The sequence below is a fragment of the Acinonyx jubatus genome, chromosome A1, assembly GCF_027475565.1.
Source record: "Acinonyx jubatus isolate Ajub_Pintada_27869175 chromosome A1, VMU_Ajub_asm_v1.0, whole genome shotgun sequence".
Lineage (NCBI taxonomy): Eukaryota > Metazoa > Chordata > Mammalia > Carnivora > Felidae > Acinonyx > Acinonyx jubatus.
Genome location: NC_069380.1, coordinates 109,967,720 through 109,990,554, shown reverse-complemented (window position 1 = coordinate 109,990,554; position 22,835 = coordinate 109,967,720). Strand labels below are relative to the sequence as shown.

At 52.6% G+C, this 22,835-nt stretch overlaps 1 protein-coding gene across 13 annotated transcripts in view; it reads right to left on the bottom strand.

Moving 5' to 3' along the window:
• Positions 1–3,533: 3,533 nt before the first annotated feature.
• JADE2 (jade family PHD finger 2) overlaps positions 3,534–22,835 on the bottom strand; it is a 114,589-nt gene continuing 95,287 nt past the window's right edge. For 11 of the 13 annotated variants that reach the window (XM_053221037.1, XM_053221050.1, XM_027076670.2 and 8 more), the window contains 4 exons: positions 21,715–22,179; positions 13,144–13,261; positions 9,592–9,720; positions 3,534–8,281 (listed from right to left, as the gene is read on the bottom strand). In XM_053221037.1, the coding sequence (XP_053077012.1) occupies positions 7,473–8,281; positions 9,592–9,720; positions 13,144–13,261; positions 21,715–22,179 (1,521 nt within the window). In that variant the 3' untranslated portion in view covers positions 3,534–7,472. The remainder of the gene's footprint in view (positions 8,282–9,591; positions 9,721–13,143; positions 13,262–21,714; positions 22,180–22,835) is intronic. The other 2 variants (XM_027076674.2, XM_027076664.2) reach the window with 1 other exon arrangement.

The window sequence follows — 22,835 nt, the reverse complement described above, 5'->3', positions numbered from 1 at the left end:
TTCCCTCTCTCTCTGCCCCTCCCATGCTCATGTTCTCTCTCTCTCTCTCTCTCTCTCTCTCTCTCTCTCAAAAATAAATAAATATTAAACATTTTTTTTATAAAGAACATATTTGTACTAAAGAATTATTCAGTATTTGTCTGAAATTCTAATTTCACTGTGTGTCCAAAACTGTTATTTGTTAAATCTGGCAACTCTACATTCTAACCCACTGAAGGTCTCCCTCACAAACCGGGACCAGGGCTTTAGCATCCCAACCCAGTTGCCTTTAGAATGGATGGCAGGGATGCTTCTGAAATCCAGACCTGGCTTGGAGCACTGGGTGTTGAGCCCCACCCCGATACACTCAGCTTGGCCCAAGTTGCCTGCTTGACTGAGCCCACCTTTTCTCCCTTTTTGACTCTTGGCAGTAAGTCTGCCTAAACCCCAGAAGGCTGACCTAAAATCCCTATTTCATGATCTCCTCTTTTATCAGCAACCCCCAAATAGTGATCACTATGCCTTGTGTCCTGCCTGTGCTTCTCCTCAGGGTAATGAAGAGTGGGTGGCTGAAGCAGACACTAACAGGGACAGCTGCAGCTCAGAGTGTGGAGGACTGGCCCTTATGGATGCCCTCAAGAGCCTGGTCAGGGGAGGCTGGAGTGTGGAGGTCTCATGTGAAGGGGAGCCTAGCATGAGACCACTTTGAGCAACCTGCATTTCTGGCATGGGTCCACAGTGACTCCGAGTCCTGAAACCCTCTCCTAGAAAAGGGCCTTGGCTGCCTCTGGCACCTCTGGGCACAGCCAGAGGTGCAAGGAGAGGCACTTAGGCCGTCTCTGGGAACACGGAGCACTCCCTCTGCAAACCACTAGTGATTCCCTTCCTTGCTTTAGCAGTTAGGGGACAGCAGGGCCTGGAAATCCTTGGTTCACTTACCCTACCCAGGGTGGATGCCCCACAGGCCTAAATCACTGCCTTATCTTCTCAGGAGGTCTCTTGTCCCTTTAACAGCCTCCCTGTTCCTGAAGGCAAAGATCTTTCTCTGTGCTGGCTCACGAAGGGCCAAAGGGCCATGGAGAGGGGGTCACTGGTGTCCTGGGGACAAAGAGGTCTAGGGTTCTAAGACTAGGGACTGCAGGATTGGTCCTGGCCCTGTGTGCTTTGGGACTTGGAGGTGGAGGCATCTGGGCTGGGGCCAGGCAAGCAGCAGATGGCACCCCATACCCCATCTTGCAGACAGAAATTTGGTGAGAACAAGGGAAATTCAGAGACCACCTCCCCCCCCGGCTTTACACTCACAATATGGTCTCAGTAATTGCACACTGCTCTGGGGTTACATGATTAAAGTCTGTCTCCCACACTGGCCTGGTCTCTCCATAGGGACATATGGTCATCCTAATGTCCTCAGGGCCCAGTAGCAGGTGCTCAGTGAATACAGAATCAATTCAGGCAAGATGGAAGGGTAGATAAATGCCATACCCTTCCTGGGAGATACTGGCCCTTCATGAGGGTGTGGACAGGTTGGTCCACACTCGTCCTGTCCTGTCCTTGTAGGCAGGGACAGCAGAGGCAACAGGAGCAAAGGCCTAGGGTCACCAACCAGCTGTGGGACCCCTGCCATGAAGCAGTTGTATGGACTTGAATGGGTGAAGATAGGGAGCCCAGAGGGACCTGGCTGGGAATTAAGTCCAGGTCTACTCCTCTGCTTCCCCCCATAGAAGCAACCCAGGAGAAAGCCGATGGTCTGTAGGGCTACAGTGCCAGTGGAGTAGCTACTAGCCACATAGCTATTGAACTTGAAATGTAGCTAGTCCAAGTTGAGATTTGCTAGGGGGACCTCAGTGGCTCAGTTGGTTAACTGTCTGGCTTCGGCTCAGGTCATGATTTCATGGTTTGTGAGTTCAAGTCCTGCGTCAGGCTTTGTGCTGGCAGCTCAGAGCCTGGAGCCTGCTTCAGATTCTGCCTCCCTCTCTCTCTTGCCCCTTCCCTGCTCACACTCTGTCTCTCTTCATCTCAAAAATAAATAAACATTGAAAACATTTTTAAAAAATCTTAAACGCCCCCAAAACCCCAAATTGAGATGCACTAGAAGTATGAAATACGTAATAAATTGCAAAGACTTAGCACAAGAAAGAATGTAAAATATCTCATTATAATGGTTTTACATTAATTACATGTTTAAGTGTACATGGATCTAATAGGTTAAATATAATTATTAATTAAAATGCATTTTACCTGTTTATTTTTACTTTTAAAAAGTGTGGCTACTAGAATTACATGTGTGCTTGCACTTGATTTCTATTGAACACTGCTGCTTTAGATGCACAGGTGTCTTAGCCTCTCCTGCTCCACATTTATCAGCTAGGTCAGCTTTCAGGTGTGGGTCTTGCGGCAGGCCCCCTGCAGCCCTCATCTGGACCATGGTGGCCCAGTGAGCCTGGCGTCATGCTGGCGGAGGGAGGGAGGAGGGGGAGGCTGGGGTGCCGAGCCCAGGGCAGCTGGCCCAGAGAGCAGACAGCTCCGAAGGCCAGCCAGTTGGGTTGGCTCCCATGTGTTCTGCTGTGTGGAGTCACAGAACCTTGGATCTGGAGGCACCCTTGGGGACCTATTGCCCATTGCACCAGTGACAAAACAGCAAACAACCAAGTCAGTGGTCCCAGAAGCTTGAGTCCCAATTCAACCCCCTTCCCAAACTGCCTCCCCTGGGGCTCTCAGGGGAGGTTCAAGACCCCTTCCTAGTTTGCAGTTTGATGCATCTTTGCACATGCCGAGCCCTTTCAGGAACTCTGTTGTCCCTTTTTAATCCAGCTGCCCTTGACCAAGCAACTGTTTATTCTTCAGGTCTCCACTGCCTGGAAGCTCTAGATGGCGGGACCCTAGTGGTATACAACCCACCACACTGGCAGAACGAGGTATATGGCCGATAGATTCATTGTTGAATGGCCAAATGAATGCGTGGTGTCTCTTCCTTAGGGAAACTCTTCCTGAAGCCTCCCATCCCCCAATCAGCCCAGGCCTCCATATCTCCCAGTTCCCTCATCATCTGCATCCCTGTTGGGTCTGTGAGCTGCCCTGGGAGGCAGGGATGGTAGCTACATTCCTAACACTTTCCAGAGCCTGGCATGGAGCAGGTGCTCAGGAAATAATGAATGGAAAACACACACCTGGGCCAACATCTCTCCTGATGTAGGGACAGATGCCCAAGGTTCCTGGCAAACCTACCAACTGTCCCAGGAAGGTGGCTCACGGGAGGTGGGAAGAGTACAGCAGTCTAGCCTGTGACACTGAATTTCCCCTCTTATCAGAGGTGTGGCTTTGGGTACCTCCCTCACCGGCTCTGAATTCCGGGGGATGCCAACATCAAGAAACAAATGAAATACTGCCCTGAAATACAGTATGGGATGAGCGCTATGCCCATCCCTGTTAGCACTCTTTACGAGGTAGCAGTAGGTTCCGAGGGACGCGCTGAGAGCACTCGCTGACTCACTTAGCCGGCTGGTGGCTGTGGACCCCCTCCTCCACTGAATGTAACAGAGCCGCACACCAGCCAGCACAGAAAACATTGCTTTATTAACTGCGTTTGCCAACACACGAGGAGTGCAAAGGGCTCCTTGAGACACAGGCCCTGGTTGGGGCCAGGGTCTGGAAACCCTCATGAGTGAGTGGGACAGGATGGGACTAGGAGCTACGCAGCAGCGGCAACACAGAATCATGCAGGGCATGGCGGGCACTGGCCACGGCAAAGCGGCCATACATTCTATTGCTCGTTAAGGGTAGCGAACATGGACAATGTACAAAAAGGAGAAATAGGTCTTTGCGTTAATGAAAAATACATTTTTTCTCTACAAAGGAATCTTTTCTAATACAAGAAAATAAATATTGCAACATAAGCCAAAAATAATTTAAAATTGCTCTTTTCAATATATTTTCAATATTTCTCTTGTATATTAACAAATGGCACATCACTTTCTTTGAAACAAGGACAGAAGGTGTCTCCTCCTGTGACATTCATATCATCCCCCCACCCCGAGCCGTTTGTGGAGCACAGAGTGTTGTGCATCTGAGGGACAAGGTGGCAGGAAGTGCCTTAAAGAACAACCAAAAGTCCCAGACTCCAGCCCTGGCTCTTTGGCCAATGTGGCCAGCTGGGCCAGGGGCATGGGAAGTGGCCTCCCCAAGGGCCTTGGTACAGGCACCCAGACCATTCTGCAGAGCTTCAGGCATGGCCAGAGGTTGGCCACATCTGGCAGTGAGCAAGGAAATGCCAAGTTCAGCTGCTGCCAATGTCTGTTAGTATCATCGGGCAGTCGATGCTCTAGAAATTGCCCCAGCAGGTCCCACAATATGCCCAAACGCAACACACAGACATGCACGTACGTGGACACACGAGACGTGCCCTGGCACATGCATACCTACAGACTGGCACCCACGTCCGGAAACCCAGGTGGCTTCTCTAAGGAAACCGAGACCCTGACATAGCAAATGCTCATACACTGTCACAAAGTCAGAGCTCATTTAATAAAATAAACCCTTCTACCTTTCTTCTCCTTATTGACTTTAAAATACATTTGTGATCCATAAAAATACTTTCCTTGCACCTCATCCTTCCTGGCTGTGATGAGGAGGAGGACTGTGCAGCCAAGACCAGGAGAAGGGTGGATGGCAGCCAGGAGAAGTAATAGGAGCTTCTCCCTCCTGGGAGAGGGCCAGTGAGTATGGTGGGCAGAGGTGCTCAAGCAAAAGATCTGTCTCAGCCTCTGGCCTGCAAAAGGACTTCTGTCTCGTTCTCTGCTTCCCGCCTCAACCCCAGGGTTGGCAAAGCTGTCTACACTGTGGACAGGAGATGGGAAAAAGAGTGAAAAGGGCTGTGGCTAATGGTGGGAACCAGTATCCTTGTCCTCTGTGTGGTCTTGCTGGACATCCCAGAGGTGGACAGCTGTGGGGCAAGAACAGCTCTAGGGCCAGGTCTGGGAGTTAAGGTTCTCCCACCTCCCCCACCAGCTAGCTTAACAGATCCCTGAGCCCTGTGCAGAACACAGTCCCAGGGATAGTCCAGTCCAAAGCAAGAGCCAACACAGAAGGGAATCCAGAGGCCAACTTGGGTGGAGTACCCCTGAAGGGTGCTGGCTGCCCTTCCTGACCCCAGCCAGACACGCTCCAGTATATTCCCTTCCGTGTTCTCTCCTGCCCTCCTGCCCTAGCCTCTGCCCCCAGGGAGCCCAGACTTCGCTTCCATATGCATGAAGCCGTGGGAGGGGGACAAGCGTGGAGTCTACTGGGCAGGAGCCATTCCTGGCACCCCACCTCTCCCCCTGGCAGAGTTTGGTTGTTCTTTAAGCTCCTCACTTGGTTCCCTGTGAGGTCAGACTGGGCAATCTGGCACAGACAAGATTGTGACCCAAAGCACGGGGAAGGAAGGAGGACTGTTCAAAGGCAGTAAACAGAGAACGGGGATGGGCCGCTGGTGCGGACACTGCACTGGCCGTTACTACCAAGACGGCAGGCAGACTAAATTCCACATGGTAGCTTGGGCCATTCCAACACCCAGAATCCTTGAAGCCCGCCCCGAGTCCACTCCAACTGGACACATTTGCCTGATCTTCTGAACTGAGTCCTAGCTTTGTTTCCCGTTTTGCTAAAATTCACATGAAACCGTGAGTCGATGACAATGCCACTGTCGTACCTTGGAAGTTCTGGAGTCAGGGGTGGGTGGTCAAGCTGCTGCCCATCCCGCCGATTTGCACGTTGAGTGTTTGTGTGGGGAGAACCACATGGTGAAGACCTTTGCCATGCTGGTTTTGCTGTCACTGTTCTTCCCCTCTGTGAGTTTCAGAGTTTAGGAAAGCTCACAGTGGGCCCAGCCCAGGACCGGAGTCCCAACACCTGGTTCCCGCGTCCCAATTCCAACGGTTCAGCAGCAGAACAACATCTTCTTTCAAGAGCCTGGGCTCCTCTCCTTGGGTGTGTACAATGAACATGTCTCTCTACACTTTGTTGCTAAAGAACTCTGTTAAAAAAAAAAAAAAAAAGTCCAAGCGACAAGTTGTCAGGTCCAGGCTGTGCTGTATTATGGTCAAAATATTCTTTGGCATCCACAGAATGATTCGACTGATTCACTGGACTTATGCAAGATTTCTTGTCGGAGAAGTTCTGGCTTCACCAGTGGTGGAAGTGACCCAGGAGTAATTCATAAAACAAAAAAAAAACCATGTTTTCACTGAATTCCTTTTATTGTTTGTTCCCTGAGCTATCACCCTGGGGCCACTCCACTGACACTCTTCAGAGCAACTACCTGGGACCTAGGGGATGGGACAGAAAAGGTGGGTGGGTGGTGGTGGGTAGGGAGGGCAGAACCAGGGAAGGGGGTAACGGCTCACAGGGACAGAGGAACCAGGAACATCCAGCAAGACTTGAAACAGCCACAGCAGGCCAACACGGCCTGCCCCGGGCCCCGGGATCCCACTTGCTTGTTGGAAGGAGGAGTTTCCAAAAGGAAACCGAGGAAGAAGCTCATCTCATAGCAGGACTGGAAAATTTGAAAAGGCAAACGGTCTGGTCTTGTCAGGTCAGCTGTCTGGGAGTGACCAGACGTCAGCCGAGACTGGCCCCAAAGGAAGGAAGGAAGTTGGAGCCCCAGAGCAATTCTCTAAGTGGGGGGAGTCTGAGCCCCACGCCCCTGTCTGGGCACTGGCCCTCCCTTGCAGCCCTCCACCGGCACTGGCGGCTGGCTGGCTGTTTGGGAGTCCCCTGAGTAAATGGCACAGCTCAGGAAGGATTCTAGGAACCCCTTCTCAGAGCCGCCGGGCTGGGCACTGGCAGGGGTGGAGCAGCAAGGGAGTGGAGGGTCGCGGGGTGGGCGGGCAGGCCTCAGATGATGTGGGTTGATCAGGAACAGCGGTGGTTCCTCTGGAACCAGCGGGCCCTCTGCGCCCCCTCAGTGCTTTCTTGTATAAGCTCGTTGTGCTTGTGACAGTGAGTAGACTCTGGCTGGGGATCACTTATTATACTTCCTTGGGGATCAGTGGAGTGCAGCAGGACCCGCCAAATGGACCCCAGTGGAATTTGGGGGCAAGGCGGGGCAGGCCCTGGGCTGGCCCATCTGCCATGAAATAATGCCCAAACGACGGTCTGTGTCACCCAGTGGCAGCGGGCTGGAGTCCTGAGCTCTTCTTCGCCTCGCCTACATCTAGCCAGGAGCCCAGCAATGCCGCGTCGGCCGGGGCGGGGTGCTGCCGCGGCGGGGATGGGGCACAGGACCTGCTAGAGCCCCTGCGGCCAGAGCCGTGGAAGGAATTCTAACGTCCTAGGCCAGCACAGAGGAAAGACAACAGTGTGGAATTCAAAACTCTCTCTATATTAAAAATAAAACCACAACAGAGTGGCAGTCTCAAGGATCTGAGACACTCAGCAGAGATTGGAAATGGCAGTTGTGACTGGGCTGAGGCCTCGTGGGAGGACCAGGGCAGGGCCTGGGACAGGGTGGGGGTGCCTTAGGAGGCCAGTACCCCCATGCGGACCACCTCCTCAGCCCCTGCTTCCCGGGGAGCCCGCTGCACCCCACTGTCCTCAGCTTCCACATCTGAGTCGCTCATCTCTCCATCAGAGAAGTAGCCGTCAGTCTCAGTGTCAAAGTGTAGGCTGACCTTGGGCCTCTCGGCCACAGCAGAGGGCGGTCCTGTCCCAGCATCAGGCCTGGTACCTGGCGATCTCCGGGTTCCCTTGTTTTCTCGGGGCAGCCGGAGCCGGCCCAAGGGCTTGGGGCTCACTGTAGGGCCAGGCACTTGGACATTCGAGTCGGCAGCCATTGGGGCTGCCTCGTCCAGGGTCTCGGGGGCCAGAGGAGGGGGGCTGTCGGGGGCCACTGGGATGGGACAGTCCCCAGCTGTGGGACTAGACGGCAGGTGGGAAGGCGTTCGCCGCGTTGGTTTCCGGGCCACTAGGCCCTGACCACCCTTGCCGCTGGCTGCATCCTGGCCCCAGGGCTTCTTGGGGGATTTGTCCGGAGTCGTCCGTGAGCCAGGCCCGTCCTGCGGCGGCTTCTTCTTGGCAGGCAGGCGGGTGCGGCCACGGGCCTTCCTGGCAGGGTCCCCAGGTCGCAGTGAGGGGTCCCGCATGAAGCTCAGCAGTGTCTCCTCATCTTGCAGCAGCTCCTCTGACAGTAGCCCCGGGGCGGGGTCTTCGCGGTGCCCATTGTTTAGTGACCACTCGCTCATGGCCATGTTCTCTGCTGTGATCTGCACTGACTGCGCCAGCCAGCTGTTGAAGAAGGTGCCATCGATGGGGAATGAGGTGGACAGGCCTGGCCAAGGGGAGAGAGGAAGCAAGTGAGACGCTCGTAGGTGTGTATCCCACCCTTTCAGGAAGCCCTCCCGGACCCTCCCCAGCAGGCCACTGTGCACCTCCCTCCCTCTCTTCCTCTTGCCAGACCCAATTAAGCCATCTTGTTTGCTGATCCCTCCTGTCAACACCACCAAAGAGGGACTATGTGGGTCCACACCATATACCCCTCTCCCCAGGACAACCTACTCCCAGAACTGGCTTCATGATTTGGAACCCAGAATGTAAAGTGAAAATGTGGGCTCCCTGTTCAAAAATTATTAAGGTATTTCAAGGTGACAACAGTAGAGCATTAAACCAAGCAAGAGCCCTTTGAGACTGCACAGGTACACACACCCATGAAGCCGGCTCTGCACCTCTCCCATCCCGGGGACGCAGAGGATGAAGGAATGAAGGAAAACGCCTCAGGCCACCAGGGGGCGCTGTTTTTTTGTGAGAATTATTTCTGAAGCAGACAAGTTGGATAGGGTAGCCAAGTGCATCTGTGTAGAAGGTCCCTCTTGGATGTCAGGGCCAGCAGGTGAAACTGGGCCTTCCTTCTGATACCCAAGTGGTCAAGTGGTCCCATTCCTGAGAATGAGGGACATACAAGATGACATGAGGCTTCCCTGCTGGAGACAGGTCTGGATAATTCCACTGTCATCCCTGAGGAAGTGTTCTAGGGGAAGCATGTGATACCCTGGGAGAGAAAGCCCAAAGCTGGGGGGGGGGGGGGGTAGAGGGCTCAAGGGCTGTTCTGCTTAATGTAGGAGCACTAAGGAGTCTGTGACTGACCATGTACTGGGCCAATACCTGTGGCCACTCCTTTGGGTCTCTCTGGGTGGCTCCAGGAAGGTTCCCTAGTGCTGAAGGGAGGGCTCATTTGAGAAATTCCAGCAGAGTGGGACCAGGATGGAGAATTCTGGCTGACCCTCATTTCCCAGCATAGGGATACATTCTGTAAGGGCACAGAGGGCCCACATGTCCCCTGGGGACTCTAGGAGTCTGGCTAAGAGAATGTGAGGGCAGCTCCTGAGACCCTGGCCCAGCCTCCAGATGTACAAAAGGGGAATTTCTTGGGATGCCAGATGGGACAGAGACCCTATCTACTTTCCTTTATGGTTAAAAGGTATGAGCACCTGGGCATGGAAGGGCCTGGCTAGCCCTCTTGGGCTTCCTACTCTGTGCAACAGAAGTGCTGGTGGACCTTGCTGGCCTTAGGTTCGGGGCTGCAAGTGGAGTGATGGTGTAAGCCTGGCCATGTCCGCCAGGCCAGTGTGGCCACTCACTCACCCAGCTGCCCCAGGACTGAGTCGGGCCCCGCCTTCACTTTCTCTTTCTTCTCGGGGCTGCCCTTCGGGCCCTCACGGCCTTTCCTTTTCGAGTCGCTCTTCTTGCCCTTTGCTCTCTTCCCAGACCCCTCTGCCAGGGAAAGAGAGAGCAGGAGGGAGGCGGTTACCCCGAGCAGCTCAGTCAAAACCAAGATCACTGTGGGCCATCCATATGATAGTCCTCTATCACCTGTGCCTCAACTTCCAGGTCACTTTGCCCTGCTAATGTGTCCTAGGCTCAGAGCCCCAGGACCTGGGATAAATGGGGCTCCTGTGAGTCAGGGACAGCTGGTGGGGAACAGAAGGTAAGTGCCTACTGCTGCCCTTGAATGGCTTGGGGAGGGCGCAGGGCCACAAAGTGGGTGGAGGACCCTCCTCCAGGACCTGGAATGCAGTCTGACATCTACATGGCCTATAGATGTCGGGGTGGGGTGGGAGTCCTGGTGGGTGCAAAGGGTAACTACAGGTGAGTGGCCAGGTCAGGGCCTTCAATGCTAGGCCTAGCGGCCAGACATGGATGTGGAGAGAAGTCTGAGGACTATCTGAGGAGTCAAGAGATGTGGGTTCTAGTCCAGCCATAGTGGTCAGTCCCATGAGCAAGTCTCCTGCCTTGGCTTCTTGATCTGCTCTCAAGGTCACACAGCAGATAGCAGACTCGGGGTGCACACCTGGCCCTTATATCCTTTTGGTCCGTGACCACACAGGTTTAGGGAGCCACAGAGAACACTGGAGCAGAAGAGGGACATCTGCAGGGGGAGGCCCAGCTGCCAGAAATCTTCTCCTAAGTTTTTCAGCAGGAGTCTGGAGCGCTTCTCAGATAAAGGTTTACAAGAAATTTGAGGGATATGGACTCTCCCTAGCTGTGCTACTAATCCCCTGTGCAACCTCAGAATCCTCATCTCTGACATGACACTCCTGCCTACATGCTCTGGAGGGAGATTTCTAAGGTTTCCCAGTGCCCTCAGGAAAGTCTGAGCTCCTTCTGAGGCTACAAGACCTTGCACGTCTGATCCTAGCAAGACCCCAACCTCACTTGAGACGTGGTTCTTTTGCCCAAGTTGCTGCTATGCCAGCCTCCTTCCAGTTTCTCTAAAAAGACAAGCTCCAGCCTCTAGGATTCCAAATTTTACTGCTCTTCAACTGGTTCATGGCCTAAATATAACTGCCACAGGAAGGCTTCTCCAGTGCTCCGGCCAGACAGGCCTCGACGATATGCTTGTAGCCATATGCCCATCCCAGGGGTCATCAGTTTTGGGCAGAGGCAAACCAGTCTTCTCCCCACATGTCTCGCTCTGAACAAAAGGATGCCTGATGCTGCCACTCAGCTCCAGGAGCTGCAAACGTCCCCAGATTCAGTGTGCGGATGCAGACCTGGCTTTTGACCTCGTTTCTGTAATCCTGTGCCTGAGGGTACTACAGGCCTTGCCACGTTCTGTTACCCTGATTGTGGGCCTCTCCTTCTGCAGCTGGACCTCTCACCACAGTGAGGTCCTAAGAAGCCAGACACATAGCTCCAGGATCACCACTGCTGTGAAGCCATCTCTGGTACTTCTGTCCCTGCACTGGTGTCAACTGCAGCCCCTTGGGTACCACTTTCCTTTATCTTTCCAGATGGTGAGCTCCACAAAGACAGGAAGCCTATCCATTCCGCCCATGGCAGCGTGCCCCGCAGTACCCGGCACAGGGCCTGGCATCCTGTCTACACTCAGTTTTAATACTCGCTGAAAAAATCAACAGAGGAGAAGGAGCCTGGAGAGCTCTGGCAGCCAGGAAGCTGCCAGTCTTGGGGATGCATGGTAAGCTCTGACCTTCTCATGGACACGACCCGGCCTCACCCAGGACCTGTTTTTGGCAGGGCTGGTTCCTTGGGCCAGAGTAGGTGGTGATCCCAAAGTGCAAATGAGGCAGCTTGGCTCAGACAAGGGTGGGGCAGTACCAGGTCCTCAGTCATTCGTTCTGGGGGTGGCCCAACAGCTCTGGTTCCTCTCCACTGCAGGCCTAGCCTGACCCAGAGGCTGAACTAGCAGCGGCAGCTCCTGGCTCAAAATATCTTGCCACCGAGCTGCATGTATTCTACATTAGAGGACCTTTTTTGAGTTAAGCATTGCCCTTCTGAACATGTAAACACTCTGGGAAGGGCCCTGTGTCTGGCAACATCCACACAACTAGCAGAAAACAGCGACACTGGAGATTCTTTGGCCTTAGATTTCCAGATCTCTTAAATACATGTCATGGGAAGAGTTTAAGAAGAAAGCAGACAATCAACATCACTTATCATCAGGGAAATACAAATCAAAGCCACAATGAGATACTACCTAACACCTGTCAGAATGGCTAACGTTAACAACTCAGGCAACAACACACGTGGCGAGGATGTGGAGAAAGAGGATCTCTTTTGCATTGTTGGTGGCAATGCAAGTTGGTGCAGCCACTCTGGAAAACAGTATGGAGGTTCGTCAAAAAATTAAAAATAGAACTACCCTACGACCCAGTAATTGCACTACTAGGCATTTATCCACGGGATACAGGTGTGCTGTTTCAAAGGGACACATGCTCCCCCTTGTTTATAGCAGCACTATCAATAGTCAAAGTATGGAAAGAGCCCAAATGTCCATCGATGGATGAATGGATAAAGAAGATGTGGTATATCTATACAATGGAGTATTACTTGGCAATCAAAAGAATGACATCTTGCCATTTGCAACTATGTGGAACTGGAGGGTATTATGCTAAGTGAAATCAGTCAGTCAGAGAAAGACAAAGATCATATGACTTCACTCATATGAGGACTTTAAGAGACAAAACAGATGAACATAAGGGAAGGGAAGCAAAAATAGTATAAAAACAGGGAGGGGGACAAAACAGAAGAGACTCATAAATATGGAGAACAAACTGAGGGTTACTGGAGGGGGTGTGGGAGGGGGGATGGGCTAAATGGGTAAGGGGCACTAAGGAATCTACTCCTGAAATCACTGTTGTAAATGTTAAAAAATAAAAAATAAAATTAAAAGAAAAAGAAGAAAACAGACAAAAAGAACTGCTAGTAGGCATCCAAATTTTATCAGATGAGGTCAGAGAGAAAGAACACAGAGGTCCTCTTCCATCTCTGGAGCAGCTGCCTGATTCAGGATCAACATGAAGCCACGCAGGGGTTCAGGGAAGCTCTCTAGCTTCTGGCCCCTTCCTGTCCCAACACCAGCTTAGAGCTACTGTGCACACGCAATCTACTCCTGCACCACTATGGCCCTGGAACTACCTACGTACCCCCAGTGGACCAGAAAGCCTCCTCAGGAGAGGCCTGATGCCCACATTCCCATCTCTGGCTCCTTGCCAACCAACATACAACTGAGGCCCTAGTAGATCCCAATTTGGCCTACTTAATTGGTTCTGGAAGGTCTGTGTATGGGCCAGTGGCCCCCACTAGGACCTGAATACACAAACCCTCCTTGGGACCTGGCCCATTGAGAGTGTGCACGCTGAGCGGTGGCCGGCGGGGGGCAGGGAAGATGCTTACCTCGACACAGGTCCTGTTCAATCAGTTTCATCTGCAGGTGGAATATCTGTTCCTGGAGTTTGCAGATGGCGTGTTTTGTTCTCTCACGCCTTGTTACCATGTAGCACAGATTTCTAACCTGAGGAGACAAGAGAGAGGTTTTCCACTTTACTCATGGGCAGCCACACCTGACCTCCCAGCCCTGGGGTGAGGGTTGGGGGGGCACTGCTGCCTAACCTGCCTGGGACATCTAGGAATCAATTCCCAAGCCCTGAGTGTGTCCTCAGCCCTGAGCCACAGTTCTCTGGTCCAAAACACAGGCCAAGCACAGCCTTGACCCTGCGGCTCCCACTGGGCCTGGGCCAGAGCAGGCAGGGAGAGCATCCAGTTAGCTCAGGCTGGTGACTCTACCTGCCTTCTCTAGGCATGAACTTCCTGGCTCACTCTGCCATGCTGCCCCTGTGGCTGCCCTCCCCCTACCTACACAGTGCCCCCAGGCTCAGTGGGGCCTTGTAAGGTTACCAATTCCATCCCTCTGCCTCCTGTCCAAGGACTCTTGTCCATCAAAGATATTCCTCAGCCAAAAACACCATGACAAGGCCAACTTCTATCCTGAGACACAAATGGCCATGGTGCAGAGAAGAAAGAGCTCCAGCAGAGCAGCTTTGAGTAGTCAGGCAGTCTCTGACCCCTGGGGCTGAGTGTGCCATGTCCACTTGCTGCACTAAGACCTGAGCCAAGCCCATGCCTGCTCTGGCCAAGGCCCTTCCACATGGCTATGTTCACTCAGCCTGAGACAGAAGTTCTCAGGAGGAAAGGCAGGGGCCTCTCTGACTGCTTAAGGGCCGCTAGGAAGAGAGTCTAGTCCTTTGGAGACCGGTTTGCTTAAGCTCACTCTGCAGCTGTTCTGGAAGCACCTGAAGGATGGGCCATGTTGCTCCCCATCCACCTGGTGCCTTTCCCCAGTGTGCCATCCCCTCACAGCTGCTCTCAGAGTATATCACACTTCTGGGCCCCTCCCTCAAGACATTTCCTTGTTCCACCACGGTCTTTAGCTCAGGTTGAAGCCTCCAAAGCAGAGACAGATGGCCAGAAGCTGTGCGCTGGAATTCTGGGTCCCACCAGGGTCTGTGCAGCTGAGGCCAGTACTTCCGTCTGCAGATGGGTTCCATCTTCAAAGCTGAGTTCAGGCTGCATGACCTTGAGTTGCCTGGGGGAAACCTATGGGTTCCAGAGCCTCTGCCTGTTATCATGACTTCCATTTCTCCTGGCCTGGGGGTAGCTGTGATCACACCTCTCTGTGGACATGGATGTCCTCCCTTCTTTCCTGAGCTCAGTGGTGAAGGATATCCCAGAATGTCGGCTCCAGGCTCTGTATGGACTCTAAGGAGCATTCCACCCTTAGAATGTGTGTACCCAGCCTAGACAACAGACACGGCCATTCAAGGCAAACATCTCCCCAAAGGGGCAGCCGCCTGGCCCCAGCCTAAGAGCCCTTGCTTCCTCTCAAATCCTGGACTTCCTCAGGAGCTCCTCATAATCACACATCTCTAAGCACCAGCTTCAGCTCTGGGAACTCACATGGTGTTCGCCCTGGCTCAGCAGTGGGCAATGCCATCAGGTCCCTTTTTTCTGAGGGCTTGCTGCCCAGCAGGGCAGAGAGATGCAGAGCAAGTACTGACAGGACCAGGCAGCCCTGACCCAGACCTGGGGGTGGCAAGAAGGCTTCCTGGACAAAGGGACGAGTGGATGTTGATCACACAGAAGTGCATCAGCTGGGGATGAAGATCCAGAGTAAGGCCAGGCAGGGGAGAGGCAGAGCAAGGCCCTGTGTCTACAATGCTAGGCCAAGGGCAGCTGGGGGTAAGGTGGGGAGAGGCAGAAATGCTGAGACCCTGGCATCACCCTTCAGGATCCAGCTCTTCCTCGCTCACCCCCAGAGCCACCCCATCAGTCCCTGATGAACATAACTCTTTCCCATCAGCTTCCTCCATTTCCTGGTCACCTGCACTGGCTCCATCTGGACAAGTAGGCATTCTGGCCCCTCTGCTATCCCAGATCATCTTCTTGAAATGTAAATCCTCCCCCTGTTAACACTTCCACTGTTTCCCTCCTGGGTTGAACAGTGCCTCCTGCAAATTTTGTCTACCTGGAACCTCAGATATAATCAATTATGATGAGGTCATACCACATATTAATGAGCCCTAAATCCAATGACTGGTGTCCTCATAAAAGGCCATGTGAAGACACATATAGAGAGAATGGTATGTAACAACAGAGACAGAGATGGAATCATGGGTCTACAAGTCAAGAAATGCTAAGGGGTTGCTGGCAATCAGAAGCCAGGAGAGAGGCTCAGAACAGATCCTCCCTCAGAGTCTCTAGACAGAATCAACATTGCCAACATCTTGATCTTGGATTTCTGGTCTCTAGAACTGTAAGAAAACATATTTTATGGCACCCGGGTGGCTCAGTAGGTTAAGCATACGACTTCGGCTCAGGTCTGATCTCACCGTTCGTGAGTTCAAGCCCTGTGTCAGGCTCTGTGCTGACAGCTCTGAGCCTGGAGCCTGCTTCAAATTCTGTGTCTGCCTCTCTCTCTGCCCCTCCCCTGCTAGCACTCTGTCTCTCTGTCTCTCTCTCTCTCTCAAAAAAAAAATAATAAAAAAAAGGAACCTCCAGAAGGCCTTCCTTCCCTGCCCACTGCATCCAAGCAGCTCAGCATTATTCTCCCTGAAACCTGGTCTGCTTCCCTCCTGGGAGTCACATGGCTTCGTGTGCATGGGGACCATGGGGGTGAAGAGAGGTAGACAGACTCATGACTTTGAAGGCCTCAAAACAAACCAGTCAATACATCAAACCTAAAAACAGTTCAAAGTCCAGCTTTTAAAAAATTTCCCAAACATTCCACCATCGAACTTACTCTAACGTTAATCCTTAACAATGACATGAGCTTTAGAGGTGCAGAGTTCCCTTCAAAGAAACCACTACTTACTTCATCACTTTCTATTAAAATACAGATTTTTATTTTATTTATTTTTTGTTCTTTCATCTGAAAGTTTACAAAAAGGTTTCTCACAGCAAACCCAAATGAATTACTGGCATCAAGATCCCTTGGGTGGCTGGTTAGAAACACAAATTCCCAGGCTTGGGGGAGTGTGAAAGTCTCTGGTGGTTGTGTCCTCAAACAGATTTTATACAGCACTACACAATCTGAGAATTACTGCCCTAGGCCAGGGGCCTCCAAAGCGAGCTGCATAGGCTACTGACTTAGATAGTTCATTACGGCACAGGAAGGAAATATTAAAGCAAGTACTGGTATATATTTTGATCCAATTAGAAATTCTGACTATGTTTGTTTCATGATATACAATTGTAGATATGAATGAGGCATGAAAAATACAATATATTGCAGGTAAATGCTCCATGTTTTTCCTGATAAGATGCATGACACAATCAGTACCATCTGGAGATTCCTGCTAGGCAAGATAGGAATGCTTCTTTCTGTGAGAATCCCAACAATACCCACTTTCTGTGGTTGGTACACTGGTCATGATGTGACCACTTGTTCCCACCTCACCCTGGAACCATCGATGACTTCTCTAATTTCTCGCAAGACTGTTGGTTACATAGCTACATGTTACTGAATGTTGTGGAGTTCCACTTCTGTGATGGCTTTTGGGGACGAAGTATTAATATCACCTTAGAAGTTCATCCAGGTTATTAGGTTCCTGACACTTGTCATTATTGTTTTTTCTGATTATAAACATAGGAAGTTCTCTTTAAAAAAATCAGAGTGGGGTGCCAGGGGGCTCAGTTGGTTGAGCGTCCGACTTCAGCTCAGGTCATGACCTCATGGTTTGTAGTTTGGGCCCCACATCCGGCTCTGTGCTAACAGCTCAGAGACCACTTGAGATCCTCTGTCCCTTTCTCTCTCTGCCCCCTCTTGCACATGTGCTCTCTGTCTCTCAAAAATAACTAAACATTAAAAAAAATCAGAGTAAAAAAAGATGAATCAAGTAGCAAAGTCCCCCCAAACTACAGATTGGTAATAAAAGCAGGCTTTTACATTTTGAGGAAATTGTTTTGTTATCAGTAAGTTTTACAGAGTGAGCCTGAATGTGGGTGAGGAGGTTGGAGGGCCAGGGAGGGCTCCCAGCCAGTTATCCTGAGCTAGACTGGACTAGTGTTGGGCATTTGTGGAGACTAGGGAGATTGTGGGGGGCAGGCTTGGACCTATGGGCACGAGAGGCTGGAGTTCAGAAAGGAGTGTGGGATGGATCAGCCTCCTGATGGGGAGCAGAGCTGTGGAGCAGACCGTTGAGAGGTCAGATGGAGTGTGGTGAACTGATGATCACTGGGGACAGGGAGCACTCAGAGAGAGCAGAGAACGGGAGGGTATTAAGGGGGGTTCTGGTCAAAGCATCCACACAAAACATATTTCAATACCAAAGGCATGTCTGACTGTGGTAACCACTGCTGAGAAGGATGAGGATGGAGAAGTGGCCACTGGATGTAGGTGATGGGAAGCTGTTGGTGGCCCTAGTAGATGGTAGTGGCAGGAGCCTGGCAGGAGCCTGGCCGGAGTGGGAAGCAGTGAGGGAAGACAGGAAGGGACAGATGGGGGTTAGGGCAGAGGGACCCATGCCTGGAAGGAGGATGTGCTTTTGGAGATGGCAGAAGGTGAAATAGATTCAAATCTGGGAGACTGAGCAGGCATGAAGGGAAGGCCGACTCCCTTGCTGCAGGGTGTGTGCTGGGGGAAGGGAGAATGGGGGAAAAAGGGCAGAAAATCGATAGGGAGGGCTTTCCAGGTGAGAAGCTGGAGGGGTCTGGTCTGATGAACAGGAGGTAAGACTGATGGCCCAGAAGGGGGAGACTTGAGGGAGGTGGAGCCAGGGTGCAGACAGGTGATAGGCTGGGGAGTCTAGAATGTCCCAGAACAAGGCTGGCTGACAGGAACCTTGGTGGGGTTTATCCGCTCACCACTATAGGATTCCTACCAGGTAAGGCTCTGCCAGGTATGTGGCCTTCACACAGGGATAAGGGCACAGGCAGTGAGCTAATAATGCCACATGGGGTGGGGGTGAAGAAAACAGGGACAGTGAAGAGTGGGAAGCCTGGAGGGGGTGCTGAGCAGGGAAACAGAAGGCTGAGTAGGAAGGGGGATTTGAGGATACAGGGTTACTGACGAGGGAGCACTTTGAGGTGGCGACTAGGTTTCAGTGAGATGCAGACACTAATGGGTTGGAAACATTCTAGATATGGGAGCTATGGGGGCTGAGGAGCCAGAGTTCTGGAAGCCAAGGCTGCCTTGGACAAGGTAGGCTTTGGTGGGAGGCCAAGAAGAACATGATCTGGGCACTGAGGACAGAGTAAATGGGGTATGACCAACCTGACAAGGAAGCAGGTGGGTGGCAAGTATGGGGAGGGCAAGGTCTTCTCCTTGGTAGAAGAAATAGGGCCTTGAGAAGATCCCACATGTCCCTCCTCAGGGAGGGGGGCAGATGTCTGAGAGCTGCCCCCACCCTCCCAGGCCGGGTCATGCTCTTGAGTAAACTCCTGGTAACTGGATCCAGAGCCACAGGCACGGAGGCCCTGCACAGCCCGAACTGCCAGCACGGTTGCTAGGGGACACCAGTCGGCGTTTGACAGGCTGCTCATCGGCACCGCAATTTTTTTGTCAGCTGTGAATAACTCTGGGAGACAGCAGTGGCCATGCCTTCCTGAGCTGCCTGCTGGGGCCAAGGCCGGCGACTGAAGTTTAAGGAAAACACATAAAGGCTGACCATAAAGTGGGACTTCAGGCTAGTGGCAGCAGCGTGGCCCTGCCTTCTGCCTCTCTCAACAAACCTCTTGCCTGGCCTCGGGGGGACACGTCGATCAGGGAAGATACCCTGTTTCATTCCCAGGTCCTAGCACGCTTTCAGTCCTCCACGGAGCCCCTCTCTGCAAGCAGCCCACTCTTCTAAGAGCCAGAACAGCAACAATAACCACGATGAACAGCAGAGGTCACTGTGCTCCCATCACCACTGTGACTCCAAGGTCAGCTGGCTCCTTATTCCCATTTTACAGAAAGGAAACTGAAACTCAGAAGGCACAGAGCCGGGAAATGCTGGAACTGAATGCAAACCCACAACTGCCCAAGGCATCAGTCTCAACCCCGACTTTGCCTCCCTGATGAATCCAGCCCAAGCTGGCCTGGTGCCCAGTCAGAGGCTGGATACTCTTGGCCGTTGGCACTGGGCCACGACCAGGCCACCAACAGTCATGGGTCTCTGCAGAAAGCCTCCCCTGTGGCGGAGCTCTCAGCCCTGTTCACTCAAGCAAGCCACCAACGCGGTTCTGAAAGGCCCTGAGGCTAGACCTGGAGGGGATCAAGCTGGCACAGGGCTCTCTGACTCTCCACAGCTTACCAGGGCTGCACACGCCCTTGCCTCACTCTCAGCCGGCACCCCTTCAAAGTCGGCCCTGTCTCCTCTTCCTGGAGGAAGAGTGGGTTGGTTCACACCTGACTGTGGAGAGTCCTACCAGAGGCCGCTCTGCATGGCAGCTCTGGTTGCCTGGGAAGTTGTTGGCATCCTAGCCCTTGACCTTGGCCCCTTAGCCACATTTGTACCAGCTGACAATGAAGGCAAGAGGGTGGGGGATGCTTTTGCTCAGGAAATGTACAGAATAAGAGGTTAAGCCAACATTTCTCCTGGTGACAAACCCCATCCCCCATCCAAGCCCAAATGCAACTCAAACCCTAGAAAACACACATTCCTCTAAGACTCTCTGTCATTCATTTTCGAGAGCCCTAGTTTCTTCACCTGCTCATTAGGGCCAGGAGAATCTACTTTGCCTCTACTTTCAAGATAATGATTAAATAAGCAACCCTGCCCCCTGGCCTCTGTGCATTGTCCAGGCGGAGCCAGTGGGCTGACCAGCAGGACCAGGGAGGTCAGACTTGAGGGGTCTTTTGGAGAACAGCAGGAGTAAAAGCAGGGTGTTTGCACTGGAGGCCTGGAGCCTGCAGACTCAGAGGTGGCCTGAGGACAACTCTGGATGCAGCTTTGGTCTCTGAAAGTACTCGATGTCCGAATGTACCTGATGCCACTGCCACATGACACAGGAGGCTGGGCTGCCCAGGAAGTAGGGGCTGCAATGTAGATGGCCTTGTTCTCTGCCCTGGCTGGAGCCAGGGACATCTGGTGTCCCCACTCTCCACCTCCCCCTTCTGATCTGGTGGCAGGCTGGCTGCCAGGTGGTAAGGTTCCCTCTCAGGCCATCGGGGTCACTTCCCCCTGACCAGGCCTCAGGGCAGAGGAGTACGGCTGAAGGAGACTGGGGAAGCCAGGTCCAGTTTCAGAGGCTCCACCTCAGGTTCCCTTCAACACGGCACAACATCCGTGAAGTTGTTCTACCCATTTTACAGACTTGCCAACGAGATGGACATAAGAAAAACAGCTGCCTCGGGTCATACAAAGCCCCATCAATGCTTTCACTCAGGATTGTTTCCTTACAAAGACTGGGGAAAGGACAGACGTGTGTCTGTGCTCATGCATGAAAGACATTATGACATGATCCCATGTGCTCTCGAACCCCAGAACTGAATGTCCCTAAAACAGCACCTGGGGTTCAGAGAATATCTGGTTTCATCTTTAGATTGCCTCCAACTTGGTGGTAGTACTTTATGCGTTGGAGGAAACACAGTGGGAAAGTAAAGTCAAGTTCAAGCGTATTCTCCGTGGAAGGTGTAATCTCCTCATCTTTTCTTCTGGGGTAGTAGGAGGGAATGGAACCTTTTGGGGGCTCCCATGCTCCAGGCAGAAAGCAACTCTCACTATCCCTTAACCACCACAGCTCACCCCAAAGCCATGGTGTCTCCTCATCTTACTCTGCTCCCAGAACTACCACCTTGGACCAAGCCAAGACCACTGATCTCCTTAGTACACAGCTGGGGGTAGTTTCAGCCAACCCATCCACCGTAGACCCAGGGACTGGAAGTTGCAGCCAGAGGGACAGTCCCTGCTTAAAACATCCTGCAGCTTCCACACACACTTTGGTCTACCCACTCAGCTTCATCCTTCTATTCCACACAGGCTGACTGTGTCTCCAGCCCACCCATATGCCCCCACGCCCCACGTTAATACCTGTTTTCCTTGCCCTGGTCCAGAACATGCCTAGTGGGCTGATACAACTTGCTGCAATTCCCAGTTTCTACCCTGCCTGATTCCAAGCTGAAGTTCATGTGTTGGGAACAGGCTACAAATGGGGACAGAAACCAACAGAAGCTCGAAGCCTGGGTTGTGCCCCAGGTCTGATGCCCTAGAGCCTCAGGAACACAGCAGGGCCCCTACCATTCAGGCCCATAAAAGGGTTGGGACAAGAAGGGCTCAGAGATCCAAGGGCTAGAGGCTTCCCTGTTCTGCATAGTATAAGTTACCCCCACCTTGTCAGGGAACTGGAAGCCCTCAGCCCCTTGGCCAGACATCACCATTTGGAGTTGGAGAGCCATGGCTGCTGTAGGGCAGTGTACATGGGGTGGGAAGACCTCCTAGGATGCCCACCAGACAGGCCGGCAGGTGGAAAAGTGACAGGGGGACTCACCCTCTCCAAGTCCTGCCGCAGGTGTGTGAAGAGCTTCAGGCGGCGGTATAGGACGTCCTGCTCCTGCTGGGCCAGGTTGTCCACCTCGTCAGTCTTGGGGGTCAGCAGTGGCTGATTGGCATTGGCTTTCCTCTTCAGTTTCCAGTACTGGTAGATAAAGTCAACCAGCGCCTCAGCTAGCTCCAGCCGCTCAGCCACCTCAGCGGGCTCCACCAGCTCGTAGAAGTCTTCCTCTAGCTGCTGCAGCCGCTGTTTGCGTAGGGTCACCTTCTCCAGGTCCTCACCAGCTGAGCTGGGCTCCACGGGATCAGAAGTGGGCTCACCCCGAGGGCCCCCGTCACTGTGCTCCTGGCAGAATGACTTGAACTTGACCTCGTCATTGTCCGCTAATATAGTCCGCATTTCCAGGCCATGGTCAAAGGCGCATGTGACGTGAAATGCTGTGACACAGGAAGGCATGGAGCACTAGAGGGAGAGGAGGGGAAATGTCAGGCATGAGGGGAGCCCTGGTAGGAAGGAAGAAGGATGTAGGCCACTCTCCAGGGTTCCACTGAGAACCCAGGATGCTGGTGAGACCCTATATAAAATGGCATGGACCCCCAACATCCTGTGGGTATGGAAGGAGCTGTGGTATGTGGGAAGGGGGAACTCTGGAGGAGCCTGAGAGGAAATGGGTTTCAGCCCCATATATCCTGGGGAAATGGTCAGGTGATTTGACAATCCTTTGGGGATTAAGCTGCGTAACTATGTGGGCAAAATGACTTTGGAACAAGAGGCATCAAAAGAAAGGGACCCCTTCCTTCTCTTGTCCAGGCAGCTAGGGCCGACTCAGGGACTGCTCCTCCCTCACAGCCTCGGATGATGGCTGTGATCAACTGATAAATGTTTCAGGAATACCCCACCCAACTATTAACGACCACTTATGTCGCACTCACAAGTCATTTTAAAAGTCTTACAAATGGGTGGAGGCACATCTAGTGTTTGCAATGACAACTGTTGCTAGAGAAAGAAGGACAAAGGATGACCCCCACTTTCCAGTCTGTAGACCAGCAGCATCGGGTCACCTGGGAACTTGCTGGAAAAGCAAATTCTCAGCCCATTCTTGATCTACTGAAACAGGA